A 25,328-nucleotide genomic window follows, 5' to 3' on the forward strand; every position below is an offset into this window, starting at 1 on the left:
TGTCAATATTGCCAAGGCTCTCCAACATTGGTATAGCATCCTAGCTTTGTATATGATGGGGAAATCCTTCCTGTACTTTAGAGCTAGGTGATCTATTGATCTGATGGAATTATATTTTCCAGGAGACATATGAGTCTCAACCTTATTTTCAATAAGGATAAAAGCTGAATCAACAAATAAAATTTGAGCCACAGCTGGGACTTGAGCCCGGGTCTCCTGCATACTACAGTGATTTGCTAACAACTACACCATCATAACATAACACTGTAGTTACCACAGCTGTACAGATTACCTGTCAGTATTGCCGAAGCGCTCTGACATTGGAATAGCACCCCAGATTTGCACATAAGGGGATGTCCTGCTTATACCTCAGGCATAGGTGACCTATTCATCTGATGAAATTACATTTTACTGAGGATATATGAGTCCCAACTTTACTTTTGATAAGGATAGAAGCTAAATTAATGAATTAAAATTTGTCTCCTCTTGCTTATAGGCAGATGTGCTAACAACTACACCACTGTAGCAATGTGGCTACTAGAGCGGCACAGGCTACCCTAGTATAGTCGACGTAGGATCTATCATGCCTGTCTTTTTGGAGTATGATCCATGAAGTGTAGGAGCTATGTTGCTTGTCTCCAGGGTGTTTAAACATCTGTAGAGAAATGCAGTTCATTACAAATAATTTTGTCCAGGATATCCATATTTCTGTGTTGTTATGTTTAGTTGTGATATCAACCTTAATTTCTGTGATGCTCTTTTTAACCTTTTCTAAATTACCATTACTTTAGTTTTCTTCTTGTTTACTCTCAGTATCTTAGTGCTTTTGACAGCATGTGCAACATTTTGTTCAGTTTGATACAGTATATTTTTTGATTCCAAATGTGATATCTTTTGTTTTCTATTTGATGGTTTATTTAGCTTCTTCAGTATAACAAGCCTGCCATACTGCTTATTTTTTTATCCTTTTTTTCTAATCTGTTTGTATTTTTTGCACAATTCGTAAACCCTTCTTCTATGCTTCCAGATTTATTCATTTCCCTTCATAGTAACAAAAAGCAGTTTCTAATTAACATTTTAGAAGGCATTTGCCATATCCATGAAAATGGGATACATCTATAAGTTGGTTTCTAGTTTTCTTTCCAGCAGCACATGTAAGGCTGTAATTGTTTCTCTTCTTCCTGCACTAGATATGATCCTTTTACTGTTACGTATGTGGATTGCCTTTATTTATTTATTTTTAGTTACAGCCAATTGATAACCATCATTTCTGTAGCATTAATTAATTAATTTAAAGAGTTTTGGTGGATTTATGTACCTAATGTTTTTAGCATTTCTGCAAGGGTCTCATCAACACCTGTTGTCTTTCCATCTGTAAGTGTTTAAAGTGCCTGTTGAAATTCCTAGTTGCATTCTATCTCCTTGCAATGTATAATATTAATGGTAATAAGGGTGTTAAGTTTCTGTCACCTTTTAGTAGCCTGCACAAGATATGTCTGGAATTCTTCTCAGTTATGGTCACCTTCTGATTATTTCTCAATGTCATGCACTTGCTAATCCAGGCCACTGATTATCTTGTGTGACTCTTCTCTGATGCAGTTGGTATGAAGAGTGTAAGAGTGTTCTGAATCTGTCCAGTAGCTACAAAATTATAGCTTAACATTCTCTCACAGAGCTGTTGTATTTTAAATCATCTTGAACAATTTTACAATATACTGTAACAGATCTTGAATTAGCAAGTCATTACATCAATACATATTTAAATATATTTTTTTCATGTCTAAAACCAAAGTTCAGTTAAACAATCAATGAATAAATTGTTTTTTCTATCCTCTTTTGTTTTTACAACCGTTGCTAGCTCTTTTTCTCTGAGACATCCAAAACACCTCCAGGTAGTGATGACACAGCACAATTACATGCCTGCACAGCAAGTAGGTCTGCTAGGATGCTGTCATTCCTTGTAGACATTCCGTATGCATCCCATTTCATGGGCTTTACCCACAGATTATAACACCCTTGAAGAGTTAGGTTGTCACACCCACAACTAAGCTACTTATGCTTTTACACAATCATCTTTTTTCTAACATATACCCTTGGACGAACTACACATTACACCTCTTGGTTCATGATAGAAGGACTTTACTCCTCTTCTACACTCTCACTTTTATTCCCTTGAAGCTCCTCTGACAATTTGAAATAAAGACTTGTTAACAGTAGTTTTGTTCATTGTTACTCATCTGCTGTTTTCAAAAATTTTCCATCTTCAGTCTATATAATCAAATTGATTGTAAAAGGAGTGTCTGATAAGGATTTCAAGTTTGTTTCAGTATACAGAGATTCGAAATGGATTTTATTACATCTGCTGATAGCTTCTTGAAGATCTTTGTACCAAAATCCAAAACCCTATTAGAACACTAGGGAAGAAAGGATGGGCCTACACAGAAATTATTTTTATGTCTTACATTATGACAATATAACTCACAGTTCACATTATATTTATTTCTTATGATAAATAAATATGTCACAGAATTACAGTGAAGGAAGTAGAAGAAATAAGAATTTTGCTGTGTATTTACTTTACAAGTGGTTCCAGGACCTCAGTGCAATGTTAAAATGAAAACATTATCTTCTCTTGATCATATATTTATTTTTATGTGCTGTTGGCCACTTTCAGCCTTTAGGTCATTCACATAGCATCACTGTATAACATGCAATAATTTTGTACAATAGTTTAACCATGAAAGCCAGATGGTAAACCATTCAGCCTCCTACAATGGGTCAAAATCCACTTCAGCAATCATTACAACTTGAAAGATATACAAGTATATGTCTACTTACCAACTGAAGTACATCGAGCTATTTTAAATGGTTACATGTAAGTAATTTATGGGTAAAGGATACCATTTACCAAATAGTAGAAATACTGAGTCACCAATAGACACACACAAAGGGATAGAAAACTTGCTAGCTTTCGGGCATTATTCTGAGTGGACACAAAGTGCTGATTGGATTTCAGCATGTGGACTGGGGTGAGGTGGGGGTTGTGACAGGTGAGATGGGTAGAGGAAGAGAGAGGCTGGAGGCAGGAAGAGAGGTTGAGGTGGGTAGCTAGTGGTTGGTGAGGTTGGCAGCAGTTTTGCTGGCTTGGAATCCGAGAGGGAGGAATGGCAGGTGCATGGGCTAAGCATGTGATGCACGGATGCCAAGCCGGAGGGGTGCAGCACACCGTGAAGATGATGAGGATTTGAGGGGTGTGACAGGATAGGGAAAAGAGAAATTATTGGGGTTTAACGTTAGGAGTATGGGGGCGAGTTATTCGTGCACCTAGGCCTGGTATTGAGGAGAGGTGAATTCATTGCACGGCTGTATGCTAGTCGGTCCAGGGCATAGGATGCACCATAGCCAGCCTGGCTAGATAACTGTTTCCACGTGAGGTGAGCTCAGATGCAGAGATATAAAGCCCGTTGCCGGAAATGGGTAAATCGCAGACCTGGTAATTTGGACAGCTGATGCTCACATTCACCTTTTTGAAGAATATGTTCCAGGAATTGGCAGATTGTCAGACACTCTTAAAGATGGCTAAGTTACGGCTCATTGAGATTCATCAATAACTCCCATCAAATATTAATGCAGATCTGAATATGTTGACCATCCCAGATAAATGAAGTGCATCCAATGACACAACAACAGTTCATCATCTTTAAGACAGAAGTTAATATTATTTCACAGTGAGTAAACATTTTCACAATGAACTTCCAAACTAAAAACTTTTTAACATTTCATGTGAGTTCAACAAACTGTACCTCAGGTAATAGCATTGTACTATATCTATCACCCCTGAAAGCTATGTATCTGTATTTATTTTATTTGTTGATTTACGATGTCTCTTATATTGCTTGCATTATGCAAATGTTTATCAGAACATCCTATTCTCCACATTTACAAAGCAAATGAATACATGCATATCTTATATTTTTTCATGCTTGTGTATTTATTTACTGACAGTGTAGTATTTTGCCAGGCACTTTTTAAATGTTGATTGCAAGTTCTATTAAAAACTGTGGCAATTTAAAACTAGTCAATCATGTGTTAGCAGACACCACAATTGTGGCAGAAAATCCTAAGAAATTTTGGTCCTATGTCAAAGCGGTAGGTGGATCAAAACAAAATGTCCAGACACTCTGTGACCAAAATGGTACTGAAACAGAGGATGACAGACTAAAGGCCGAAATACTAAATGTCTTCTTCCAAAGCTGTTTCACAGAGGAAGACTGCACTGTGCTTCCTTCTCTAGATTGTCGCACAGTTGACAAAATGGTAGATATCGAAGTAGACGACAGAGGGATAGAGAAACAATTAAAATCGCTCAAAAGAGGAAAGGCCGCTGCTCCTGATGGGATACCAGTTCGATTTTACACAGAGTACGCGAAGGAACTTGCCCCCCCTTCTTGCAGCGGTGTACCGTAGGTCTCTAGAAGAGCGAAGCATTCCAAAGGATTGGAAAAGGGCACAGGTTATCCCCGTTTTCAAGAAGGGACGTCGAACAGATGTGCAGAACTATAGACCTATATCTCTAACATCGATATGTTGTAGAATTTTGGAACACGTATTATGTTCGAGTATAATATCTTTTCTGGAGACTAGAAATCTACTCTGTAGGAATCAACATGGGTTTCGAAAAAGACGGTCGTGTGAAACCCTGCTCGCGCTATTCGTCCACGAGACTCAGAGGGCCTTAGACACGGGTTCACAGGTAGATGCCGTGTTTCTTGACTTCCGCAAGGCGTTTGACACAGTTCCCCACAGTCGTTTAATGAACAAAGTAAGAGCATACGGACCATCAGATCAATTGTGTGATGGGATTGAGGAGTTCCTAGATAACAGAACGCAGCATGTCATTCTCAATGGAGAGAAGTCTTCCGAAGTAAGAGTGATTTCAGGTGTGCTGCAGGGGAGTGTCATAGGACCGTTGCTATTCACAATATACATAAATGACCTGGTGGATGACATCGGAAGTTCACTGAGGCTTTTTGCAGATGATGCTGTGGTGTATCGAGAGGTTGCAACAATGGAAAATTGTACTGAAATGCAGGAGGATCTGCAGCGAATTGACGCATGGTGCACGGAATGGCAATTGAATCTCAATGTAGACAAGTGTAATGTGATGCGAATACATAGAAAGATAGGTCCCTTATCATTTACCTACAAAATAGCAGGTCAGCAACTGGAAGCAGTTAATTCCATAAATTATCTGGGAGTACGCATTAGGAGTGATTTAAAATGGAATGATCATATAAAATTGATCGTCGGTAAAGCAGATGCCAGACTGAGATTCATTGGAAGAATCCTAAGAAAATGCAATCCGACAACAAAGGAAGTAGGTTACAGTACGCTTGTTCGCCCAATGCTTGAATACTGCTCAGCAGTGTGGGATCCGCACCAGGTAGGGTTTATAGAAGAGATAGAGAAGATCCAACGGAGAGCAGCGCGCTTCGTTACAGGATCATTTAGTAATTGCGAAAGCGTTACGGAGATGATAGATAAACTCCAGTGGAAGACTCTGCAGGAGAGACGCTCAGTAGTTCGGTACGGGCTTTTGTTAAAGTTTCGAGAACATACCTTCACCGAAGAGTCAAGCACTATATTGCTCCCTCCTACGTATATCTCGCGAAGAGACCATGAGGATAAAATCAGAGAGATTAGAGCCCACACAGAAGCATACCGACAATCCTTCTTTCCACGTACAATACGAGACTGGAATAGAAGGGAGAACCGATAGAGGTACTCAGGGTACCCTCCGCCACACACCGTCAGGTGGCTTGCGGAGTATGGATGTAGATGTAGATGTAGATGTAGATGTAGATTGAAAAGAGTACCGAAAGATGCTTTTGTTAAGAACACATAAATAATTGTTTAAATAATATTTAGCAATAACCTGTAGTCATTAAATGCATGTGCTTCCACAAGAATACTGGCTTACTTTATTTATAATTATTGTAAATTATCTGAGTGTCACAGAATGCTTGTAACTTTTCCTTGTTTAAATATTAAACAATGGAAACTTCAAGTAGGAATATCAACAAGATAGATTGCTACTTACCATAATGCTGACACGTCAAGTTGCAGACAGGCACTATTAGAAGACACTCACATATAGCCTTTGGATACAGCCTTTGTCATTAAAGTTACACACACACACACACACACACACACACACACACACACCGACCAAAGCAAGCATACCTCACACATACATGATCAGCAACTACAGCATCTTGGGCCAGAATGCAGCATCATGTGGGATGCAAGTGGCAATTTGGAGGGGGTGGGGAAGGGGAAGGGATAGTAGTGTATGGGACAAGAGAGAGACGAACGCTGTCTAGTGGAGTGTGCAGGGAGTAGACTGCCAGCAGGTGCAGTATCACGAGGTTGTCAGGCAGGGAGATGGGGGGGAAAAAGGAAGAAAAAAGGAGAGGAGTTGGCAAATACAGGTGGATGCATTGGCAGAGGGCTACAAATAAACAAGGTGGGAGACGAGAATGGGGAAGAGATGATAGGACAGACGGGGTGGAAACTGTTGAGTGGAGGGTGTGGCGACAGTATGTTACCGTAGTTTGAGGCCAGGGTAACTACAGGAAAGGAGAATGTGTTGCAAGGGTAACGCCCATCTGCACAGTTCAGAAAATCTGGTGGTGGAGGGAAGGATCCAGACGGCTCGGGTATTGAAGCAGCCATTGAAGTCAAGTGTGTTATGTTTAGCTGCATGTTGCACCAAAAGGGGTCTACTTTGCTCTTGGCCACAGTTGGGCAGTGACCATTCATTCTGGTGGACATCAGGTTGGTAGTCATACCAATATAAAATGCTGTGCAATGATTGCAACAGAGTTGGTAAATGACATGTCTGCTTTCCGAGGTGGCCTGACCTCTGATGTAGTAGGGTCAGGACTGGAATAGGAAGTTCTGGGTGGGTGGATCGGGCAGGTTTTGCAACTTGGTCTTCCATAGGGATATGATTCTTGTGGCAAGGGGTAGGGATTGGGAGTAGCATAGGGGTGGACTAAGATGTTGTGGAGGTTGGGTGTGTGATGAAACACCACTCTAGGAAGATTGGGAAGTATCTTGGGTAGGATGTAGTTCATTTCAGGGCACAGCCAGGGTGACAAAGGAGAAACTCTCTTTGTGGCTAGTTTTTGGTGGTAGTGGGAGGGTTGGGGGTGTGTGGGGAAATGGCACAGGAGATCTGTTTGCAGACTACGTCTGATGGTAGAGCCTGTCTGTGAAGACCTTTGTAAGGCCCTCAGCATACTGAGCAAGGAATGACAGCTGTCAAAATGCAGGTAATGTTCGTGGTTGGTGGATTTAATGTGGACAGAGGCAGGCCATCAGAGAGGAGGAGGTCAACATCTAGCCATCTGAATCCTTCCCCCCACCACCAACTTTTCTGAACTGCGCAAGGGAAGTTACCCTTACAACACATTCTCTATTCCCGTGATTATACCAGCCTCAACCTACACTAAGATATTGTCGCCACCCCCTCCAACCAACAGTTTCCACTCCCTCTGTTCTATCATCTCTTCCCCATTCTCATGTCCCATCCTGTTTATTTGCAGCCCTCTGCCAATGCATCCGCCCATCTTGCCCCACTCCTCTCCTTTTTTGTTCCTTTTGTCCCCACCTTCCTACCCAACAACCTCCTGACACTGCGCCTGTTGGCAGTCTAGTGCCTGCACACTCCACCAGATAGCGTTCGTCTCTGCCCCAGCCGTAAACTACTTCCCCTTCCCCATCCCCACCCCCTCCAGACTGCTGCTTACATCCCATGTGATGTTGCATTCTGATTCTGGCCCGAGATGCTGAAGTTAGCGGTCGTGTGTGTGTGTGTGTGTGTGTGTGTGTGTGTGTGTGTGTGTGACTCATCATCTGTATGATAGGTAGCGATCTATCTTTCCCTACATTATTTATTTAAATTTTGTTGTAACACATTAGTTTAGTTCAGGAAGTGATCATGTTGAACACGGGGTTTATGGCCTTCAGCCAGTTGTTACGTGCCAGGACACGTCCTTGCATTAGTGCCACTTAAAGTTCACGTCACAACTGGAAGTATTGAAACATTTTCTCTTCCAGTAGATAGTGCCCAGTGTTCCCGACCTACCTTGCTTTGCTTATTCAATATTGTTTTCCCGGTAGCTGTGTCCATCTCACCTAAACCACACTGAAATTAAGAAGCCAGGATCCTAGACTAAGTTTTCCAAAATCAACAGTCAAGACCGTATTAATTGTTGAACATTTATGACAACCACAGTGTGATTTATTTGTTATCACTCACACACACAATATTCGTGTGACCAGGCCTCTTACGCTTAATCGTCACATTAGGTAGGTCAAAAACTTCCAGTCTTTAACAATATTCACAATTACACTTTTTTGGTACCGACTGGAAAAATTAACCGACTTGCCGCACTTTTGCTCCATGAGAATCTGACCGAGAAGTAACTTGAGAACTGCATCAGCTCGTACCTTATATAAACGAGCGCTTGAATATTTGACTATTTCTGTTAATATATTATAGTTTAGAATTTACCAAGGTTAAAATTATCCTTTCTAATTGGTTTTGAAGTTAATTATTGGGTTTAATACGCGGAACTAACTTATGCATTCCAGATTTATAACCATGAGAGCCCTCTTGAACAATAATTTTTACTTTTTCAATTTTACTTAATTCTTAATTAATGCACTTACAAAGTTGAGATTGGAGTCATTTTACATAGAAAAATAAAGGTAGCAAAAGTATCGAAACAGATCTCGGAATTATTTAGTAGTTTGGTCACAACTGGCACTGAAAGTCATACAGGCTACAGATTTTAAATCTTAATATCTATTTAACTAACAGACTTTAGGTTAATTTGAACACTTTGCTGGAATCAGTAAAATTTAAGCTTTCTTTTGGATGCAGTCTTATAGCTGAATTCGATCTATTAGCTCACTCGAATTTTACTTAATATGTACTGCACAATATATGTCATTGTTCATAACTGCTAATATGATGCATTTCCAATAAAACTAATTAGCTCATTACTTTCAGAATGGACATTAGAATGTACTGAAATAATAGATTTTACAAGGGGAATTTTATTTAAACTACACTCCTGGAAATGGAAAAAAGAACACATTGACACCGGTGTGTCAGACCCACCATACTTGCTCCGGACACTGCGAGAGGGCTGTACAAGCAATGATCACACGCACGGCACAGCGGACACACCAGGAACCGCGGTGTTGGCCGTCGAATGGCGCTAGCTGCGCAGCATTTGTGCACCGCCGCTGTCAGTGTCAGCCAGTTTGCCGTGGAATACGGAGCTCCATCGCAGTCTTTAACACTGGTAGCATGCCGCGACAGCGTGGACATGAACCGTATGTGCAGTTGACGGACTTTGAGCGAGGGCGTATAGTGGGCATACGGGAGGCTGGGTGGACGTACCGCCGAATTGCTCAACACGTGGGGCGTGAGGTCTCCATAGTACATCGATGTTGTCGCCAGTGGTCGGCGGAAGGTGCACGTGCCTGTCGACCTGGGACCGGACCGCAGCAACGCACGGATGCACGCCAAGACCGTAGGATCCTACGCAGTGCCGTAGGGGACCGCACCGCCACTTCCCAGTAAATTAGGGACACTGTTGCTCCTGGGGTATCGGCGAGGACCATTCGCAACCGTCTCCATGAAGCTGGGCTACGGTCCCGCACACCGTTAGACCGTCTTCCTCTCACGCCCCAACATCGGGCAGCCCGCCTCCAGTGGTGTCGCGACAGGCGTGAATGGAGGGACGAATGGAGACGTGTCGTCTTCAGCGATGAGAGTCGCTTCTGCCTTGGTGCCAATGATGGTCGTATGCGTCTTTGGCGCCGTGCAGGTGAGCGCCACAATCAGGACTACATACGACCGAGGCACACAGGGCCAACACCCAGCATCATGGTGTGGGAGCCATCTCCTACACTGTCCGTACACCTCTGGTGATCGTCGAGGGGACACTGAATAGTGCATGGTACATCCAAACTGTCATCGAACCCATTGTTCTACCATTCCTAGACCGGCAAGGGAACTTGCTGTTCCAACAGGACAATACACGTCTGCATGTATCCCGTGCCACCCAGCGTGCTCTAGAAGGTGTAAGTCAACTACCCTGGCCAGCAAGATCTCCGGATCTGTCCCCCATTGAGCATGTTTGGGACTGGATGAAGCATCGTCTCACGCGGTCTGCACGTCCACCACGAACACTGGTCCAACTGAGGCGCCAGGTGGAAATGGCATGGCAAGCCGTTCCACAGGACTACATCCAGCATCTCTACTATCGTCTCCATGGGAGAATAGCAGCCTGCATTGCTGCGAAAGGTGGATATACACTGTACTAGTGCCAACATTGTGCATGCTCTGTTGCCTGTGTCTATGTGCCTATAGTTCTGTGAGTGTGATCATGTGATGTATCTGACCCCAGGAATGTGTCAATAAAGTTTCCCCTTCCTGGGACAATGAATTCATGGTGTTCTTATTTCAATTTCCAGGAGTGTATTTCTGAATTATGTACTATGAGGCTGAAGGCCACAGAATCTGTAGTTGGAATCTGAGCAGTGAAAATGAAAAAAAAATAAAAGTTTGTTGCTTAACTAAGTTACTGAAGGAGTGTAAAACCAAAACAGGATAGCAGTGGGCAACCCTGCTTTGTTACACAGTGAGAGTTGAACAGTGTTGGAACACTGCTGGAGTCTTGTGAAGATGGGGCTTTTCGAGTGATTCTAGACACTTTTACTTGAGTTCTGAAAAGGGGCAGACCTGCCTGTGGTAACAAGTAGTTTTTGATGGTGGAGGCGATTGATTGTGGGCAGTGAATGGCCACTACCATACTTTAACTTATGAAGGGATTTATATTTCAAGAGATTTGAATATGCTCCAGAGTCGGACTCTATCTTTTGGCACTTGATCTGTGGTACTGAGAATAGACTGACATGAGCTAATATTCTTTGTATCATGTGTGTTAAGTCATAAATCATCAGGTTGAATTCTGGACTATTTTGTGCTGGTGAGTGTTTAATGTACTGTGACCATGAAATGGACTTAATTATCGTGAGACATTGATGATTGTTTTCATCCATTGGGTAACAGAGATTGAAGCCAGGAGTGTTACAGGAGTGAAGGATATGTTGCAAGGGTAACTCCCAACTGCATAGTTCAGGAAACCTGGTGATGGAAGAAGGATACAGGTGCCTCAGGTTGTGAAGCAGCCATTGAAATTTTACATGTTGTGCTCAGCTGTAGGTTGTGCCATTGGGAGCTCAACATTGTTCTTGGGTACAGTTTGGTGATGACCACTCATTCTGGTGGACAGCTGTTTGGTTGTCATACAACCATAAGAAGCTTTTTGTGACAACAAACCAGTTGTCCACGGGAATGAATGTCCACTGCCAAACTGTGACCAAGAACAAAATTGGCCACCCAGTGGCACAACATACTCAATTTCAATGGCTGCTTCACAACCCAGACTATTTTGATCCTTCCCTCCACCACCAGCTTTTCTGAACTACGTGGATGGGAGTTATTCTCACAACACATCGTTTGCTCCCATAGCCCCCTTGATCTCAATCTCTGATGACCCACATCTTCCACCCAACAGTTTTCCCTTCCTCTGTTCTCTTGTCCCGCTACTAATGGACGTCGCCATTATCATGCACTTCACCCCACTGACTAGCCTGTGCACATGCCAGCCTGCATTCCTAGCCAGCAAAACTGCTGCCTCCACCCGAACTGCTAGCTACCCACCCCTAGCCACTACTCCAGATGAGAGTAGCATTTAGTCCGAAAGGTAGCAAGTTTTATTTCTCTTTTGTGTTTGCCTATTGACAGTTGAGGTTTCCGCAATTTGGAGAGTGGTCACATGTACTTCTAACTCATTTACTTCTATCAGAATTTTACTACTGTATTTAAAGTTACATCTTTTTCTTGCATCTCAGTTGCTCACAAAACTGAAACAGTAATCTTTTCAAGACAGCTGACCAAAATTTCAACATAATCCTTGAAATATCATGTGTGTCTAAACTCCAAGATATCAAAGATATTAGAGTGAATTGCAGAAGAAGTAATGTGTAAATGTAAATTTCATAGACAATATGTTAGAAATTCTCCAAGGAACTTGTTATGAATCTTTATTGATATTCTACACTTGTGTTTTATGCAGTGACATGTATGTTTGATTGTACTTATTCGGCGCAATTTCTTCTGATTTCTGGTTCTTTTTAAATATCTCTTGGTGGATACTGAATGCTAACTTAATTCATTGACCTTTTTTGCTTCTGTAAATGGGTAGGAATTCCTCACTCTATGAAGTTAGTTAGTGTAACTAACAACATAAAATATTTATATGATATATTAGTGTAATTACTTAGTCTTTGAGTGCATCACCTAGTTCTGATTTATTGCAAATAAAATTTTTAGGTTGCAAATTTCTTTTACAACATTATATTATAATGTCATTTGTATTGTTGTTAATGAGCAGTGATTAATATTTATTAATGATCATGTACTATTGAGGGAGATAATGAATAACAAAATCTATTTCAGAAGGCATAAATAAAAAGGAACCATGACAGGAAAGAAGAGGAGCTGAAAGCAGAATGAAGGAGATCTGGTTGGTTTTATTTCTTCCCACAATGGACAGTCTCAGTCGATAATATTTTATCTTGTTATGTATGCAGGTGGTGGTAATGGGAGGTCCAGCAACACATCAGCCTTCATCTATGTCTGTGGAGCATCCTGCTGCAAGTACAGCCGCCACCTCTGCCCCATTATCACATCAGGCCACACCCCACCAGGATGCTAAGAATGCACCTACAGGACTGCGAGTCCGCACTGATGAATTGCGCAGAGCATCCTCATCACCACAGGTGCTTTTTGTGCAACAATTTTTGTTGTGATACTGTACTCCCTTAATGTAGGACAATCGGGGGTGGGGTATGGAAAAACTTAATGGGAGCTGGAAAAGGCTACCTCAATTTCAGAATATTTGTAAGGTAGAATTTATAATAATCAATTGACACTTGAAAAATTACTCATACTTAGAGATGTTGTGTATGTTGTCTGACCACACAGTTGTCCATTCGCAGTTTAATGTAAATTATGCAGAGTTCTGTAGAACTATTTTTTTATGCTCTGATGGCAACAGAGGCTTTTTTAAATATCAGTAAAGAACAAGAGTGGCAGGATGTTTAGAATACTGATAACATAGATGATAAATATAATGCTTTCCTTAACACATTTCTCGTGTTTTTTGAAAGTTACTTTCCTTTAATATGGTTAAAACAATGTATTAGTACTACAGGGAACATAGGTGGCTGACTAGTGGCATACGGATCTTATGTGGAGCAAAGTGGGAATTATATTAAAACATTAGAAATTGCAGTAACCCTTTACAAACTATACTTTAAGGTGTTCAAACATGTTATGAGGAAGACAAACAGCAAGTGGTATGCAAACAGGATAACTAATTCTAAATAAAATTAAAACCATCTGTTCATTTGTGAAGGAAGTATGTGCCACACAGTTCAAGGTCAAGGATATAAAGACAGTATGTAGTAAAAATGTTTCTGTTACTAGTAGGTCAGGTACATGTACGGTATTTAACAATCAGTTTCTCAATATAACAGCAGAATTAAATACAGGTAATCGTATAACTCTCTTAGAAACTGGCTTTATAAGACTGCCATCTGAAATACACCTTTGCGATTTTGACAAGGGGGAAACTGAGTCGGTAATTAAATTGTCAAAGACGAAGGACTCCCATGAATATGACGGGGTAGCTGACAAAATATTAGAGCACCATGCTGCATATTTTAGTCCAGAAATGTGGCTAATTTGTAATTTTGCCTTTCCGGAATGATCAGTTTCCTGAACAATTAAAGTGAGGAACTGCTTTATAAAAAAAAAGGCTAATGTAGACAATTTTAGATATATTTCTAAGCCGTCAGTATTTGCTGAAGTTTTTGGAAAGACTGTATAATGTGGGTAATGATCAGTTCACATAATTTGTTGTCAGACATTCAGTTGGGTCTCTCTTCTCTTTGATGAACTGGATAGATTGCGAAAAAAAATTGTGAACATCAGATGGCTTGTTTGATTTAATTAAGGTGTTTGATGGTATCGATCACAAAATATTACTGCAGAAGTTGAAGTATTATGGAAGAAGAGTAATAGCTCATAATTGATTCATCTCATACTTAAAGAACCTGTTCTCCACAGTAATGACGGCAGCTATGATGCACTGTTAAGTTGGGGGGGGGGGGGGGGGAGGGAGGTGACTGAGGATCAGTGCTGGGACCAGTGCAATTTTTTTTATACATATGATGATATGCCTTCTAATATGACAAGTGATTCTAAAATATTTCTCTTTGCTGATGACACCAGCTTGATAGTGAATGATGTCGAGTGCAACATGGCCATGTATCAAATAGTGCAATAAGGCTCAAATTTTACAGTTTCTAACACACAATTCAACTAAAACTGACATTTTGATTACACAGAATGAGCATATGATAAGTGAGTCTGAACAACCCAAATTTCATGCTATTCAAACAGTGGAAACTCCAGGTTGGAATATCAACAGTACCAGGAAAAGATGGATTGCCACATTAAATGTGACATGTTAAATTGCAGAGAGGAACAGCAAAAAGACACGTACACATTACCTTTTGCCCACAGCCTTCATGAGGAAAGGGAACACACACACACACACACACACACACACACACACACACACACACACACACACATTCATTCACGCAACAAACGCATACCTCACACACACATGGCGTATGCGCGAGGTGTGTTTGCTTGTGTGTGTGTGTGTGTGTGTGTGTGTGTGTGTGTGTGTGTGTGTGTGTGTGTGTTCCTTTTCTGACAAAGGCTGAGGCCAGAAGCTAATGCATAAGTGTCTTTTTGTGTTTCTGTCTGCAACTTAACGTGTCATCTTTACGGTAAGTGGCAATCTATCTTTTCTTTACATTGTTTCTAGATGTTCACGTATATGGTAAGCTGTCGTGGAAAGCCATGTTCAGCATCTTCTTCAAAAACTTTCCATTATAACAGTACCTTCAATAAGTGATAGTGTAACAAGGAAATTAGTCTACTTCACTTGTTTTCATTCACTTATGACAAATAGCATTACATTCTGGGGTCATTCTTCCCATTCATAAAGGATATTTTAGGCTGAAGAGTGAGCAATTAGAGCAATGTGTGGTGTAAGTTTGTGAACCTCTTGTCAACCCATGTTCAGGCATCTGGTAATTCTGACATTGGCCTCTCAGTATATATTTTCTTTGATGTCATTTATTGTTAACTGTATGCGCTTATTCCCAAGAATTAGCAGTCTTTACTCAGTTAATACTAGACAGAAATTCATTCTGCATTTGCATCACACCTCCTCAAGTGTCAAGCAGACATGCAGACAGTATTCTGCTGCATCCATTTTGAGTAGGTTACCACTAGAATTAAAAAACACTTTCAAGCCAAACCAAACAATTTTCTTATGACTGACTCCTCGTATTGTGTTGGGGAGTACTGGAAAAAATTAAGTGAATTCTTGTGTTAAAGTGTTGAGTATGCTAGGATATACTTAGTATCTTGTCATCTGCATAGGATTCATGTAAATAATTTCAAGTATCGACTCATTCGATGACTCTGGAGATTTGCTCCTAAATTTGGTCCTATGGACCAAGGTGTTTAAAATAAAATCAGAATGTATTCGAATACTAAATGTATTCCATCTGTGCTGCTTTCCATGAAATTTGAGTAAGCACATATGAGTTGCCGTTGTCTGATACAGTTGCTTTCATATTTGCAATGAAATTCTGTTTGCAGTAGGCGCATAAAGAATTCTTTCTTTGTCCTTCACATTTTTCTTTGTGAAATAATTGTACATATGTCATAGTGTTGTTATTTTAGTATCTTCTTCTGAATAGAGCTGATTTGTAAGTACATCTGAGTGAAGCTGTAATCAATGTATTGTTACCAGACCTCTGTCTGTGAATGATAACAATATTTTGTTGGAAATTGATAGATTCCTAATCACGATTAAGATAATACACACACACACACACACGTATACATATTCACAAAAGCAAACACATCTCATGACTGCTATCACTGGCAGCTCTGACCAGAATTTGACTGTCATATGAATAACAATCTGGAGTGGGGTGGGGAAGGAGGAGGGACAGGAAGGTATGGGTGAGGGGTAGAGAAGAGTGCTGTCTGATGGGACATACAGGGACTAGAAACTGCCAGGGGTGTGGGAGGAAAAAAGAACAGGAACAGGAAAGGAGAGGAGCAGGGAAGGGGAAAGGATAGGCAGGTGCAGGGGACATGAAAAGGAAGAAGGTGATAGGACGGAGGAGACAGAAACTGTGAAGGTGTTGTAAGGGTAACACTCATCTGTGTTGTAAGGAAAAGCTGATGGTGGATGGTAACACTCATAGATGGCCCAGATTTTGAAGCAGCCATTGAAATCAAGCATGTTAATCCAGCTGCTGACCCACTCCAGATTACTATTCATGTGACAGTTGCATTCCGGTCAGAGCTGCCAGTGTTAATGGCCATGTGTGCATGACATGTGCTTGCTTGTGTGAATGTGAGCATGTTTTCTTTGCTGGAGATGCCTGTGGGCCAAAGCTGTAATGTGTAACAGTCTTTTCATTGTGCCTGTCTGCTGCTTAGCACATAATCTTTAAGGTGAGTAGCAATCTATCCTTTTCCTAATATTGTTTATACTCCAACCTGGAGTTTCCATTGTTTAATACTTTGTTAGCTTCATTTCCTATACATATTCAAGTTCAACTGAGTAACTGACTGTGTCTCCAGCTTTATAACGCAACTGCAAACAGTGCACTGCTTTCCACAAAACACGTACACACACACATTCTGCTGTGTGAAAAGTGTGAGTTGAAACCAAAAGCTCACAGAACAGTGTGGGGATCACCATATCACTAGACATCAGTTCTATAATATGTATATAAAATGCCATAAATTGTGTTTAGGTACCAGTCCACATACCAGACGATGAAATGTTTTTTGTTTTACTCATGGTAATTCACAGTGCAAGCTCTCAGACATAAATTGCCATTATTATTTTATTCATAGCTATAATTTTTCAGCAGCTATAGTACAGGGTGACCCACGGGAGACGGACGGTTTTTCATGAAATAATACTCAGCCAACTTTAAAATTAATGCATGTTTATTTACACAAAATCAAAGCTCATTATTTGCCATTTTAGTTACAAAAGTTATTTGTGAAAAAATAATGTCATCAAGGTGATGTCCATCATTTTGAATGCAGGACTCAAGTCTCTTCTCAAAATCCTCCATCACACAGACTAAAATCTCTGCGGGGATGGCAGCAATTTCTTGAATGATTGCATTCTTCAACTCATCCAAATTTCGTGGTTTGTGGTTATAGACAGAGTTCTTAAGGTAACCCCACAGAAAAAAGCCACATACTGACAAGTCGGGAGACCTGCGAGGCCAAGGAACATTCCCAAAATGTGAGATAATCTGGCCAGGAAACGTGTCTAAGAATTGTCATTGAAGTGTTTGCAGTGTGCGATGTTGCCCCATCCTGCTGGAACCAAACACATTTTAAAGGGATTCGTCATCTTCTTAGTTATGGTTTCAAGAATGTTTCAAGCATACGAATCTAACTAACCAAATTAACAGTAACTGTGGCCCTATTCTCTTAAAAAATAATAGGGTCCAATAATGGCAACAGAGCCAAGAGCACACCAGACTGTTACTTTTTCTGAGTGTAGAGGACGCTGGTGGATAAGGTATGAATGCTCTGGAGCCCAGTAACGTTGGTTTTGCTTATTCACAGTCCTGTTTAAATGAAAATGAGCTTCATCGTTCATCAATAAAATTTCATTTTCATTCGATCCCAAAATCACTTGCACTCTGCAAGCGAAGTCATCTCGTACAGAAAAATCAGTTTCCTTAAGTTGTTGGACAATGAGCATTTTGTAGGGATGGAATTTTAATTCTTTATGCAAAATTCATCTAACCGATTGATGATTGCTTCGTAACTCACTAGCATGACGTCTAGCTAATAGTCCTGGGCTTCTGCTTGCCTTGCCCTTTCAACATTTTCTGATGTCGTTACTCTGCATCTTTGGCCAAGATGCTTCTTATCCAGTATGTTTCCAGTTGATCTGAAGTTTTCCACCCATCTGAGGATTGTGTTACGGCTCAGAACAGCTCCACGTCGACCGACACTAAACCACACCCTAAACAATCGCTGCGTAGCAATAATAGACTCACCACTTTTCACAAAACTGTCATAAACAAACACTCGACATTGCACGTCCCACTGCTCCATAGTGACTGAGTAAATGAAATGGCGTCTTGTGTGGATCAGAACTATCCCCACCAAGACCATCTCCCACCACCGCGCCCTCAGTACTATGCAGTTCAAAACCGTCCATCTCCCGTGGGTCACACTGTATGTATTTCAGAATAAAATTCAGTCTCCAGTTGCACAGATATTTTTATTTCACCTCACTGGTTTCAACAAATTACTCAGTCATTATCAGAAACTTAGTTGACATTGCTAATTTACAGTAAATGAATCACATTAAAAGCAGTACTAACATTCTGAAGATGACAAATTAATTTGTCAAAACCAATAAACCAAAACAAAAATATCTCTTCAATTGATGATTGAATTTTATTCTGAAATAAAGTGAAATTTTTGTGCCAGGTGAGTCTTCATCTATGGCTCACTGAATATATTTTGTGTATCTGCATTAATATATATTTTTTTTTACTTCAAGCAACACCCAATCGGAAGCAAGAGTAACCAAAAAAGAGCATTCATTGTAAAGTGAATAAGTACTCTGCAAACTGCTAGATGCACCCATGTGGTACACTCTTTCCACCACAGCAATAAAAATTAAGGTTGTAGTTCTAAAACTAAACTAAACTCTGCCCAAACAAGCCATGAAGGCCCAACAGTACTGACCAGCCGCTGTGTCATCCTCAGCCCACAGGTTTCACTGGATGCAGATGTGGAGGGGCATGTGGTCAGCACACTGCTCCCCTGGCCATATGTCAGTGGACGAGACTGGAACCTCTAGTTCCCAGCTTCTCAGTTTGCCTCACAAGGGCTCAGTGCACCCTGCTTGCCTTCAGCGCTCAGCAGACTGGATTGTCACCCATCCGAGTGCTAGCCCAGCCCAACAATGCTTAACTTTATTGATCCGACTGGAACCTGTATTACCATTGTAGCAAGAGTATTGGCGAGGTTAAAATTCTAGCCAACAAAATAGAAAGAAAATTATCGAAACAATAAAATATTATACAGACTCACTTACTATAACAAAAGAATCGTTTCAGAAATATCAAGATAAAATTAAAATAGCTCAACATGGCAATTGGCAAGAATTATCTTAAGAAATTAATAATGATGCACAGAAAATATTCAAGTCTAAATGTGCCAATTGGCAAGAATTATCATAAGGAATTCATAATGCTGCATAGAAAATATTTGAGTCAATTAAAGTGAAAAGAAAATATGGTGGAATGATATATAACCAGACTTTATCAGAGAGGGTCAAAGGGCAAAATGGGAAAAGTGGAAAAGTGGAAAAGTGGAAACGCTCAATGAAAATTGAATACTATAATCTGTTTAAATGGAAAAGAAAGGAAACAGCAAGGATAATTAAAAGAACTAACAGATATTTTGATAGGAGGAAACTTTCAGAAATGAGGAAAACTTTTCAGTTATAATACCTGTGATTTTTATTAGACATTTAAGAGTAGACTGAAAGGGTACCACAGCCCAAGTGTCTGTTTCATAGATGAAAATGACAGACATGTCTGCATCTACATCTACATACATACTTTGCAATCCACCATACGGTGCATGGCGGAGGGTACCTCATACCACAACTAGCATCTTCTCTCCCTGTTCCACTCCCAGACAGAACGAAGGAAAAATGACTGCCTATATCCCTCTGTACGAGCCCTAATCTCTCTTATCTTATCTTTGTGGTCTTTCCACGAAATGTAAGCTGGTGGCAGTAAAATTGTACTGCAGTCAGCCTCAAATGCTGGTTCTCTAAATTTCCTCAGTAGCGATTCACAAAAAGAATGCCTCCTTTCCTCTAGAGACTCCCACCCGAGTTCCTGAAGCATTTCCGTAACACTCGCATGATGATCAAACCTACCAGTAACAAATCTAGCAGCCCGCCTCTGAATTGCTTCTATGTCCTCCCTCAATCCGACCTGATAGGGATCCCAAACACTCGAGCAGTACTCAAGAATAGGTCGTATTAGTGTTTTATAAGCGGTCTCCTTTACAGATGTACCACATCTTCCCAAAATTCTACCAATGAACCGAAGACGACTATCTGCCTTCCCCACAACTGCCATTACATGCTTGTCCCACTTCATATCGCTCTGCAATGTTACACCCAAATATTTAATCGATGTGACTGTGTCAAGCGCTACACATTACATTCAGACATTACAGGATTCTTTTTCCTATTCATCTGCATTAATTTACATTTATCTATATTTAGAGTTAGCTGCCATTCTTTACACCAATCACAAATCCTGTCCAAGTCATCTTGTATCCTCCTACAGTCACTCAGCGACAACACCTTCCCGTACACCACAACATCATGAGCAAACAGCCGCACATTGCTATCCACCCTATCCAAAAGATCATATATGTAGATAGAAAACAATAGCGGACCTACCACACTTCCCTGGGGGACTCCAGATGATACCCTCATCTCCAATGAACACTCACCATCGAGGACAACGTACTGGGTTCTATTACTTAAGAAGTCTTCGAGCCACTCACATACTTGGGAACCAATCCCATATGCTCATACCTTAGTTAGGAGTCTGCAGTGGGGCACCGAGTCAAACGCTTTACAGAAATCAAGGAATATGACATCCGTCTGATACCCTTCATCCATTGTTCGCAAGATATTGTGAAAAAAGGGCGAGTTGCGTTTCGCAGGAGCGATGTTTTCTAAATCCATGCTGATGCATGGACAACAACTTCTCTGTCTCAAGGAAATTCATTATATTTGAACTGAGAATATGTTCGAGAATCCTGCAACAAATTGATGTTAAGGGTATTGGTCTGTAATTTTGAGGACCTGTCCTTCTACCCTTCTTATATACAGGTGTCACCTGCACTTTTTTCCAGTCGCTCGGGACTTTACGTTGGGCAAGAGATTCACGATAAATGCAAGCTAAGTAAGGAGCCAATGCAGTAGAGTATTCTCTGTAAAACCGAATTGGAATCCCATCAGGACCTGGCGATTTATTTATTTTCAACCCATTCCACTGCTTCACAACCCCAGGCATGTCTATGACTGTGTCCTCCATACAGGAATCTGTATGAGACTCAAATGGCGGTATGTTTGTAAGATCCTCCTGCGTGAAAGATTTCTCAAATGCTAAATTTAAAATTTCAGCTTTCGTTTTGCTGTCTTCCATTGCCAGGCCAGACTGATCAGTGAGTGACTGGATGGAAGCCTTCAACCCGCTTACCGATTTTACGTAAGACCAGAATTTCCTTGGGTTTTCAGCAAGATCTTTTGCTAAGGTATGACGGTGGTTCTGGTTGAATGTTTCGAGCATTGTTCTTTTTACAGCAGCATGAATCTCTACTAACTTTTGCCTGTCCTCATTCTCCCAATCTTTCTTGTACCGCGAGTGCAACTGCCTTTGCTTCCTGATCATTCTCTGAATTGCCCTGTTAAACCATGGTGGGTCTTTTCCGTCCGGAACCCACCTTTTTCGGCACACACTTGTCCAATGCGTGATTTACAGTGTGTTTAAAATTTGCTCATAATTCTTCCACGTCCATCGTACCAGAAGTAAGTGAAGTCAATTCATTTACGAAGTGGGATGCTAACAACTGCTTATCTGCTATTTCTAGTAAGAATACTCTCCTAGCCTTCTTGACCAACTTTTTAACTTTTGTAACCATAGTCTTAATGGCAACATCATGATCACTAATCCCTGTCTCAACACTGACACCGTCGATGAGGTCTGGTCTGTTCGTGGCTACCAGATTTAAAATATTTCCATTACGTGTTGGCTGTCGATTTAGCTGCTCAAGACAGTTTTCGGATAATGTGTTCACAAGTAATTTACACGACGGTTTGTCTGTACCACCTGTAGTGAATCCATAGACATCCCAGTCTATACTAGGTAGGTTGAAGTCGCCTCCGACCAATATATCATGATCCGGGTACTTCTGCAATACGGAATGTAGACTCCCTTTGAATGATTCTAGAACTGTCAAGATGGAACCTGGTGGCCGATAATAACATCCCACAATTAACTTTATTTCCCCTAGCCCTGTTAAATGTGTCCAGATAACTTCACAATCACACTCTACTTCGACCTCAGTAGACACAATATTTTTGTCAACTGCAATGAAGACACCACCTCCTACGGTGTCTAATCTGTCTTTCTGATACACATTCCAAACCTCACTAAATATTTCAGAACTTCCTATCGCAGGGTTCAGCCAGGTCTCAGTCCCGAGAATAATTTGCACTCCACATGCTTTGTGGAGGGCAGTAAATTGAGGAACTTTATTCTGAACACTCTGAAAATTTACTGCTAATATCTTGATAGCTGAAGTGTCTTTATACTGAGCGCGTCCTGATTTCCCTGCCTGCACATCGACTGGTGAGTGTTCCTCAGGACACCTCGTACTACTGCCTAGCCTAAAAAAAAAACCATGTGCACGCCACAAGTACTCTGCTACCCGAGTAGCCGCTTCCTTTGTGTAGTTCACCCCTGATCTATCTAGGGGCGTCCTACAATTCCCCACCCAATAGCGCAAGTCTAGAAATCTGCAGCCAAGACTGTCACAGAGTCGACGAAGCCTCTGGTTGAGACCCTCCACTCGGCTCCAAACCAAAGGACCCCGATCCACTCTGGGAACAATGCTGCAAATAGAGAGCTCTGCTTGCACCCCGCGTGCGAGGCCAGCGGTCTTCACCAAATTCACCAGCAGTCTGTACGAACTGAGGATCGCCTCAGAACCCATTTTGGATGAGGCCCCCCGGCAGACAAACTGAGTGCACGTTGGATTTCTTTCCAGCCCTGTATGCTATTTCCCTAAGGGACTCCATCACCTGCCCAACGTTGGAGCTCCCAATAACCAGCAAGCCTTTGCCCCTGTGTGCCTGCTCGGGCCCTGCTGAAGGAGTGTCCACCTGCCCACTGACAGGATGAATGGGCGAGACCAGCTGGACAGCCTCCACATTGACCCTCCGCCTCGAACGACGCGAATGCCTTGCTGTCGGCCACTCACCCTGAGGTGAGGGCAGCCCCAACACGCCAGGTACACTAGAAGGTGCCGCGGCACCTGAGTCAGCGGACGCAGGAAGCGACACCTGGGGTGTCTCAAGCTACACGCCAGACCCTTCCACCGTCGCTGCACCTCGAGGCAGCAGCCTGAAGGCGGCTGACCGTGGCCAACAGCACACTCAGGTGCTCGCGAACTGCGGCCAGTTCCTCCTGCGCCCGCACACAGCACGCACGCACCCTATCCATCCTACTGCTAATATCTAACGATTCCACGAATTTATACTCTACAGCTATCAATAAGCAATATTACTCCTCTCAAATATGAGAGTATGCAAGGATTTTATATAATTAAATATAATGCTGAAAATTGTGAAATATATGCAAAATATTTTGAACAGGATAGTGGAAAAACAGACAATGAAAAATCCAGAATGCAATAACAACAATTTGGAAAGGATATATTGTTACTCACCACATAGAGGAGATGTTGAGTAGCAGACAGGAACAGTGAAAAAGACTGCTATTAAAATATTAAGCTTTCAGACAAAGTCGTTCTTCGAACATAGAAAACACAAAGACAAGTCTGGCTGCTGAGGCCTGAGTGCGGTTGTCTCTGACATGAACAGCATTCTGCTGAGGTGGGTGGTGGGGATAAGGAAGAGGCAATGGGTGAGGAGGGGGAGGGATAGCAGGATACGGGTAGAGGAAGATACTGTGCTGCTTGTGGGAGCAGGCAAGAATGTGGTGAGGACAGGTTAGGACAGGGCTGAGAGATGCAGTGTCCAGATTCGGTGCTGGGGCAAGAGAGGAAAAGAGGGAGGAGAGAAGCAGAGAAGGGGAAAGAACTAAAAGGTGCGGTAGAAAGTGTGTGGAATGCTGGAATGGGAGAAGGGAAGGGCGATAGATAGGTGGAGGACAGGGATTAGTGAAGTTAGTGATCAGGGGACTATGGGAATGAAGGATATGTTGTAGGGAGAGTTCCTACCTGCGCAATTCAGAAAAGCTGGTATTGGTAGGAATATTCCAGATGGCGGAGTCTGTGAAGCAGTCTTTAAAGTGAAGCACATCATGTTGGGCAGCATGTTGAGTATTTGGTTGGTCCAGTTGTCTCTTGGTCATAGTTGGCATTGGCCATTCATGCAGACAGACAGGTTGTTAGCTTATATGTCCACACATAAAGCAGCACAGTAGTTGCAGTGTAGCATGTAGAACACATGCCTACTTATTTGGGTAGCCCTGCCTTTGATATGGTAGGAGATGCCTGTGACAGGATTGGATGATGATGATGATTTTGAATGTGGGGCACTCAGCAAAATGGTCATTAGCACCATTATGAAGTGTCAGCATATCATTCCAGTAGGTGGGGGGGAGGGAAGAGGTGGGGCAAGTCTTTCCACACAACAGAGTTGTTTATAATGCATTGAAGTCCACCTCCCTTCCTCTCCACTTTAAGGAGGTAGGACTAGAGTAGTTGGTAATGAGCAGATGTAGGATTAGATTAGATTAGATTAGATTAGATTAGATTAATACTTGTTCCATAGATCATGAATACGACACTTCGTAATGATGTGGAACGTGTCAGGTTAATAAAAGATGTCTGTACAAGAAATTACATTACACAAAATATTGCATGACACTAATGATTAAGTTTTTTTTTTTTCTTTTTTTTTTTTTTTTTACTTACTTTATATCTAAAAATTCAGCCAATGAGTAGAAGGAGTTGTCATCTAGAAATTCTTTTAATTTATTTTTAAATGTTAGTTGGCTATCTGTCAGGCTTTTGATGCTGTTTGGTAGGTGCCCAAAGACTTTTGTGGCAGCATAATTTACCCCTTTCTGTGCCAAAGTCAGATTTAACCCTGCATAGTGAAGATCATCCTTTCTCCTGGTGTTATAGGTATGCACACTGCTATTACTTTTGAATTGGGTTGGATTATTATCAACAAATTTCA

The 25,328-nt window shown here is 41.4% G+C and overlaps 1 protein-coding gene across 4 annotated transcripts in view; it reads left to right on the forward strand.

The window, feature by feature from the left end:
* The window catches only part of LOC126268226 (ataxin-2 homolog), a 301,295-nt gene that overhangs the window by 238,933 nt on the left and 37,034 nt on the right, over positions 1-25,328 (forward strand). For all 4 annotated transcript variants that reach the window (XM_049973865.1, XM_049973866.1, XM_049973867.1 and 1 more), the window contains one exon: positions 12,742-12,930. In XM_049973865.1, coding sequence (XP_049829822.1) covers positions 12,742-12,930 — 189 coding nt within the window. The remainder of the gene's footprint in view (positions 1-12,741; positions 12,931-25,328) is intronic.

Source organism: Schistocerca gregaria, chromosome 4 (genome assembly GCF_023897955.1).
Source record: "Schistocerca gregaria isolate iqSchGreg1 chromosome 4, iqSchGreg1.2, whole genome shotgun sequence".
Taxonomy (NCBI): domain Eukaryota; kingdom Metazoa; phylum Arthropoda; class Insecta; order Orthoptera; family Acrididae; genus Schistocerca; species Schistocerca gregaria.